The sequence below is a fragment of the Amyelois transitella genome, chromosome 19, assembly GCF_032362555.1.
Source record: "Amyelois transitella isolate CPQ chromosome 19, ilAmyTran1.1, whole genome shotgun sequence".
Taxonomy (NCBI): Eukaryota; Metazoa; Arthropoda; class Insecta; order Lepidoptera; family Pyralidae; genus Amyelois; species Amyelois transitella.
In genome coordinates this window covers 5,250,069-5,258,415 of record NC_083522.1, presented here as the reverse complement: position 1 = coordinate 5,258,415, position 8,347 = coordinate 5,250,069, and the positions used below count along the sequence as shown (strand labels likewise).

The following is an 8,347-nucleotide window of genomic DNA, read 5'->3' as shown; positions in this document are numbered from 1 at the left end:
AAAAATAAATGCAATTCAGCCGTCAGCAAAAGAAAACAAAAATTTACATAAAAGTAAACAAACAATATTAAATTGTTAATAAGTCCAAAGACTTTCTATGAAAAAAGTGATTAATTTCGAAAAAGTGATGTACAAAGGAGTCCACAAGTAGTATCAATTTTCTAGTTAATTAAGTGAAAATATTTTATAACCTTTGCCGTGACTACAGAATCGCTTTAAAAATAAAAGCAATGAGTGCGATAAGTTTGCAATTATTTATGCACCCTCGCAATTATGTCCGTCTTTTGTGCTACGTTAAGAAATATCATAGTTTTGTACCAAATATATTTTATTACGCTACCACTATCGACCCGCTAGATGTGTTTACCCAAGATTTCCAAAGAAATAAATCTAAAATAGTCAACGTCTTTGATGTTAATAACTTAAGAATTAGGAAATTCATGGAATCAGAATCAAATCGATATGACGTGTCCATGATGAACGAAGAAGATTTGAATAAAATATTAGAAGAACTTCAGGTCAAAAGTAAAGACAAAGTTGTGAAACAGATCGTAACAGATTGTATAAATTATAGTAAGTTTATTAACGAAAATACAGTAAAGCGACTCCTCAGGCATTATAGTAATCATGGAAAAACTGACATGGTGGCTGTACTTCAAAAATATTGTGCAAAGGTTGATCCCAATTTTTATAAGAGAAATGGAGAATTCCAACATTACTCAGCTAAAGCGCAATGTATGAGGGGTAACTCAGAAAAAGGTTTGGAAATATTAAAACAGTCATACAGAACACATGAAAATTTGAGAACATTTTACAGGATAATATTTAAAGAACTGATACAAGATTCTGTGTTGAATAGATCGGAGGCATCACTAGTTATATTTAAAAAGTATGTGTTGGAATTTAGTGAGACTTGGGAGGAACATTATCCCTTGATATGTTTCTGGTATATCTGCTGGTCAAGCTCATGGTTTTCTGACCAAATGCTGGGCAATGAGTTGCTGGAAAGTTCTGAGGTTCTTCAAGATATTGTTAGGGATAGGTAAGTTAACATTGATTGAGAATAGATAGTAGAAAAGTTAAAATCCATCCATTCTTGTTAGTTTTGTGTGAAGTAATTTAAAACTTAACAAAGGTTTTGCAAGTATTAAAACCATGAGATGCTTGCTTGCTTAAATTTTTCCAACTTAAACATTTTTTCAATTGATGACATACCTAGTGAAATTTTTTCACATTCATGAATGCTATTTAAATAGTTGAATAACATGTTTTAAATAACTTTATCACAGCTTTTTATTATCATCCATCATAATCCAGAGAGGCGAGCATTGCACGTGCGACTACGGTTTAGTTGCGCGATAAACTATCGCTATCCAGTTATTATAAAAAAGTGCGCGACAAAAACGTTGTACCTACTTTCCTTAGCTAGCGTGAAGAATGTCTGTGAGCCCAAAATGTTAAACTAAAATAAAATCACTCATGAACTTTAACAGAAATTTTTTTTTACCTCTTCCAGAGCCGTAGTTTTTAGTATAACCATCCTTAGAGATTACAACGACGATGCTGTTGTGAGACTGTTGCAAGTGCTACTCAAGTACAATATGATGGCAGAGTACACCAAAGTTTTACAAGTTCTCTTCAATTTCAAATGTAAGATTTTTTCTCATTTCACACAAACCATTCTCACAATGATATTGTTAATCTGTGAGAATTATCTGTCCTCTGTTAAGTACCTATTTTTTTATATAACTGCCTATGACTCCTAGCAACCATGAAAAAAAGCATCATTGTAAGTCTTATCAGAGCATGTTCCTGATACCATTTTAATAACTTCACACCTTGATGTCCACTTCATAGACTGACAGATTGATGTGATGATGAGTATAAGATTCTATAGGATTTTAAGAATCATTGCCTTCATATCTCATCTTTGAATGTTTTAGCATCAGTTCGATCATCTATAAAGATGTATTATAGGATAATTTAAATAATTCCCATTGCAAAAAGAGTCCTGATAATAGGGTTGCCTGAAAGATATTGCGCGTTTTGTACTATTTTTGTTAATTTGCAATAAAGTAGGTACTTTTATTCACTCTGAGAAACAAAGTAATAGAGTTTTATGCACTGTGACAGAAGACGACTGATCTTAAATGTTATTGAACCCACTATCATTAAATACTTAACCTTTAACATTTATGCCTTCACAGATTTATGGTAACTGTTTGTTTTCTCTTTTATATTATCAACTCCCCTATTACCATTCTGCACGGTAAAAATTTCTCGACGAGTATGTCTATTTATATTATAAAAAAACACTTCCATTACTAAGACACGACAACATACATACACATAGTCACGTCTTTATCATCTGCGGGATAGACAGGGCCACCAGTCTTGGAAAGACTGAAAGGACACTTTTAGCTGTATGACTTTAGGATGGAATTGAGTTTGAGATGACATGTTACTAGCCCACCGCCTATAAGAGGAATACTGACAGATATCGTACAGCCATACAATTTTCATGCGAGCGAAATCACAGACAAATCAAGTTCTTCCTGCTGACGCCTTCGACCTTAATCCTGCCTCCGTAGTATGGCACACGCGACGCAGTTTTTATCGCGCGCAAAACTATCGCTGTCCCGTTTCACATACATAAATCACGTCTTGCGTTTATAAGCCTATTCCTGAGTCGCCTTTTACGACATCCATAGGAAAGAGATACGAGTGTGTCTATTCTTTTTATTTTGTTGCCGGGAACCACACGGCACGTCCCGATTCACATCAGATTGAAACAGCGATAGTTTTTCGCGCGATAAATACGGCGTCGTCGCGCGTGTCATACGCGGTGGCTGGCTAGGAAAAGTCAGGTTCTTGCACCAAGTAATTCCCATTTGACCTCCGCAACCTTTTCAGGGTGACCCAACCTTAATAGTTCCACCATTGACGGTCTTCAATGAATGTATGTCAAGTCATAAGTATCGAATTAAAAACAATTAAAAATTTATTATTTGTATCTGATTTTGTCACGTTACAACCAATTTAACTATGCAAGTACCTACCTTATAAACGTGACTCACTTTACACCGTGACATACATTTATTCGGCATACAAGTTCAATTATACTAGCATGAGCAATATCGATATTCCGCGAATGACAATAAGTTTCGGTTAATAAATTTCAGAACGTACCATTCGTGTGGTTTACCATTGCCGATTTCGTTTTCGCATGGGAGTTTAGTTAAATATTGCTTTTTCATCATCATCACGATACTACGTTTTTCTTCCATTATTTTTGTTTCTTTTAAGCTTAAGTAAGTTTTATTAAGACTGGGCCTACAAACGTTAAGAAACAAATAAACAATAAATTAGTTTACTTTTTGTAAAACGTATTTTCTCTCCATTTGAGGCTACCTTTTGCTTGGAGTTTGGCATTGTCACCTACGTAACCTGACATACAGTTTCAGCAAATCTTTTATACATTTACAAATCTTTCTAAAGGCAATTTGTACATGTCAAATATTTTATTATACAGTGAGTATTGTATAAATAAATACAATGCTTTATCAACGTTCATGATATAATCAACGGCCATTGTAACTATGATTTAAAAAATAAACTTGTAGACCTCAACCATACCAGACTTTTGTTTATAAATAATAACTAAGTATATTGTAACAAGATAACATAAGTAGCAACTCCGTACAATCAGCAGTAAGTTGACACAGCTAATCGATTGGCCTAATGACTCCTGTGTCACATTGTGTCCTTATTTGCTGACCTTATCATTACATTTTCTAAAAACGTGACTTCTAAGTCGGTTCCTCATTGCTGATGATTGTCCGCTTGTCTTGTCCCACCGATCCTAAAACTTTGTCGCAAGGTTGAACGCAGGAGTCACTATATCAATTAGATTTAATACCTTTTTACTTTATTTTAACCTGGTGTCCTGGAAACCTAGTGTTGGCACCAGCACAAGAATGAACATATAACAATAGCAGCATAACAATGTTTAAAAGAAAATCTGTTATATTTTGTGATGGGTTTGTTGATAACAAATATGTCTGATCTGACCAAAGTCACGGGCTCAAGACTGTTTTTTACAAAACGATTGTCTTTATTGTGGGACAAAAGATAAACAAGGATCTTAAAATAGATGAGTTGCTATATTTGCCTGTGTATTACTATCAGAGCAAAAACGTGACCATAAGGATCTAATATACTTAAATCTTCATTTTTTTACTCCTGCCCTGAAAAGACGACTTGTACCAGTTAGCAAAACACGGTAAAGCAACTTTTTTACTGAGGCATAAAGGATAATTTTGTGGGCGCTGACCCTTTTCCTTTCCTTTCCCATGAGATTAATTTATTTTAAACTTAAAACACAAATTTTATGCACAATATAAAATTAACAAAAGGCGGACTTCAGTCATGCCTATGGGTCTTTAAAATCAGCATAATCATCGTAGCATTGCAAGGGCCGGTTGCATCTTCACCTCCCTGAATGACATCTACTCTACCTACCCCTCCGCCTAAGTTCAGTAAAATCGCGGTAATAGGTATATATTTCCTATATACTATCCCTTAGTCGCCTTTAACGATATCCATGGATTAAAGACGGAGCAGTCCTTTTCTTTTTATCTGTTTGTGTCGGGAACCATACGGCACCAAGAGAAATATATTTTATTTAAATTATTTTTACCTGACATGCGGTGCGACATGTGGTGCATAAAATTAGCTCATTAATTATCATTATTATTATTATATCATTATATTATTATTATTATTATATCATTCATTCATCATTATCATTATTATTATTATATCATTATATTATTATTATATTATTATTAATCGTCCCTATCTCAATTTCGCCGCTAAAACAATTTCAGCATGCAGGTGGGTTCAGAATAGCTAATGAAAGACTGCACGTGTGCCTCTACTATTTACGAATAATTTAGTTTTCCAATTACACCGATGTTATAGGTTAAATGAACTGTTACATACGTATTGTTATTTCGCGCAAGATTTTGCCCACGAATTTTGTGCGGTTAGAAATTTGTTAATTATCATGGGTTGGTCATTTGAACTGTGAAAACACCGACAACTTTCAAAATTCATAAAAATAATCATTTTAACTAAAATAGGTTCCAAAATCTTAGTAGTAGAACGAGATGCAAAATGAGAGGGGAAGCAACATTTATTTATCTGCTCTAGTATCACTCATATAATCTTGGTTGCTGCCCCGTCTTACTTTTACAGAATTCTGTTCATGCCTTTGTATCTGTTACCTGCAATGTCTTTATACTTTTTCATAAGATGTATTCCGAAAGTTGAACATGAACTTCTGTAGGTGTACCGTATACGACACAGAAAATTTCCATCATTGTCCTCCGGGCCTTAGTTCCACCCACGGCCTCACCTCTATCTTGAATAATAGTTTTGTCTTACCTGTATGTGCAAGTTTCTTAGCGATGTTTTCCCTCTCCTTAAGATCATCGTTTGGCAAACTGGTATACGGCCGGGGGCAGATAAAACTACACACCTCACTATATAAATCAATACCATTAGGTGGTCACATTACTCTCCCCCGACCGTACGTGTAACTCTTTGAAACATGGCCACAATAGGGTTAAAACATGGTGTACCTTATACTGCCACGCTTTTTTGACTTACGTATTTGGGTAGAAAATCACGGTAATAACTATTTTAGGGGTTCATTCTTTTCCTCGTTTTACCGTATTAAAATTGATTTATATATTTTTTTCCAGTAAAAAATCGTGACATCCGCGGCTGCACAGAGATCATCAAGAACTGCGAAGCCCTAGGCGTGACTTTGCCGTCAGATCAACAAGGGCGATACATAAAGATGCTTATAACTGGACAACAGACGGATTCTAAACCTACCGCGTCAAAAAATACATCCTCTTTCAAGTTGAAGTTTTAGTTATATTTTAGACTGTGATAATTAGTATAGGTTCATCGAGTATTATGGTCAAAACGCGCACCCCGACCCCGGGCTCTTATCTAAAAGAGGTGAGAAAAAAGTTTAAAACAGATATTGGTTAAAAAGAACCAAGTGGCAAGCGAAAGCTGGCTATGTATTTAAGAACATAAGCCAAAAATAAAATAAGACATTACGCAAAAGACAAAGAATTTTTATAGACCAGCTTAACTACAAGATATGGAAATAGCCTTAGCAAAAGTTTGGCCTGGCGGGCATATAAAATTATATCAATCAGTAATAGGTACTCATAAAATAGACGGGTACGAAGTAGCGGGCGGAGGCTTGTACACTAATAAATTTTATAATATAATATATTGTTCTTAAACTGAATATTGCCTGATAACATGAAACATATTGTGTTGTATAAACTATTTGTTATCAATGTTAAACGAATCATGTTAATTATCATGTATCGACTGTTATTAAGGAAGAGTTTGAAGGGTTTAAATTAAATAGAATTAAAAATATTATTTTCTGTTTATAACGAATTATCTTTAAAAAATAATGTAATATATTTTGACACAGAGATAGGCTACATCTTCAGAACCTAACTTACCCAATCCAAAATCATAGTCAAAAGGCGCTCGGGTTCGTCTACAGTGGACTTCTCCTTAAGCGGAAAAACGCCATATGGAAGAATATAGAATAAACCTTCGGGAGTTATATAGAATTTTAAATCTCAGAATTTACTATTTAATAACTTATGTATTCAGTAAGTGTTCATCGGTCTTGTTTTATTCAAATTAATTTGATTTAAACTCATTTAAATCATTTTAATTCATTGAGAACTCACAACTTTTGTAGATGAAATGTAAATATGTACAGCTTTGTAGTCTTGTGAACTGAATACCTGTAATATATTATTTATTTTAATATTGTCTCTTTTTCAAATCAACCTAGTGTAGTACTTTTGTCAAAATGAGACTTATAATGAAAATTATTTTGTTGGGCCCATAAGCAGCTATCTACTAAATTATTTCATTACGTTCGGTATGACTCGAATGAATTAAAACCACCTTGGGAATCCCTTGACGACGTCTTTAAGTAAATCTAGAAATGTTTTTGTTAATGGAAATTTCAGCGGAATCTGCCACGCTAGATAAAAATAGCGTTACTTTTGACATTATCATTAATGTTATCTGGGTTATTTGGGGCTTAGGTTGTCTTTCGCGACATGAAACAATATCACTTGTTTGAATAATTGTATGGTCGTTGAAGACTTCCATTTGAACTGAAGTAGGTACTGTAATCAAATATGTTTGTTACCAAATACCTAGTTTTCATGGCATAGCTATGTAAGGCAGCAAAAAATTTGGTCTGTGACTTGCCATCTCACTATCTAGCCTCTTCTATTGATATGTATGTATGTCCTTTATGCCATCTATCCATCTCTTTTTCGGTTCTTCCCTATTTCAAAGTTACTGAACTATCCTTGGTAAAAACTAAAAATATATTACACGAGAAATCGTAGTACCTATATAAAATCGCAAAGAATATATTAATGTCGTTGCGGTTGCGGCGGACAGAGCAGACCAATTAATGTCATATAGATAGCGTGTGCCAAACAGTTCCTTACTTAGCTGGCAAAAATTATGAACCAGGTCGGGTTAAAGATCGGAGAAGTTATACTTACAAGTGATAATGCGTATCTCACTGGCAGGTCTATGATCCCGAATAGCTTTGTTCTAAACTACCTACTATTAATAATAATTCTACCCGAAATACGTCACGTACCTATCTGTATTTTTCCGATTTTATCCGAATTTTATTTAGGTTATATGCGTCACAATATGTTTAGGCAATTGATGGTCCAAAATGGCCAGAATACGTAAAGTAATGGTTTAATGTGTTCAGCCATGAAGTTTATTGTCATCTTTCTCATGACGTTAGTCCCGGTTATATACGAGTACCTACCTACTCACCTCTCTGGAGAGGAGTCCGGGTGCGCCTTGTGTCATTGTATTTTTTCATTCAAAATTTTCTCATTCCGTGCTTGAATCGGTACAATGAAAACGATTCGGTAGTTATATGATGGGATCTTTCTCCTCTTCCTCGTCTCATCATATAAATTTGTGTTTGCATTTTCAGTTGTTTGCTAAGTCTGAGTTTGCGAGTACAACGAATTACCTACATTTTACCTTCCATGTATCTTAAGTTATACCTTCGACTGTTGCTAACAACATTATTTATCTGTTTATTAATTAAGGACAAAAGGCGTATCCAAAGCTCCCTTTAGAGGTAATGATTAACCGGCGGAATTTAAGTCGACAGAAGGATCCTACGACAAATAAGTGATACTTATACCTCAAAATGTCCAGGACTGCTATCAAAATAAACACACGG

General features: G+C 34.5%; 1 protein-coding gene across 1 annotated transcript; it reads left to right on the top strand.

The window, feature by feature from the left end:
* Positions 1–6,003, top strand: LOC106132753 (uncharacterized). Its single transcript, XM_013332276.2, has 3 exons — positions 1–1,042; positions 1,517–1,650; positions 5,769–6,003. The coding sequence occupies exons 1-3, from the start codon at positions 231–233 to the stop codon at positions 5,942–5,944; spliced, it is 1,122 nt and encodes a 373-aa protein (XP_013187730.2). The 5' UTR covers positions 1–230; the 3' UTR covers positions 5,945–6,003.
* The last annotated feature ends 2,344 nt before the right edge of the window (positions 6,004–8,347 follow it).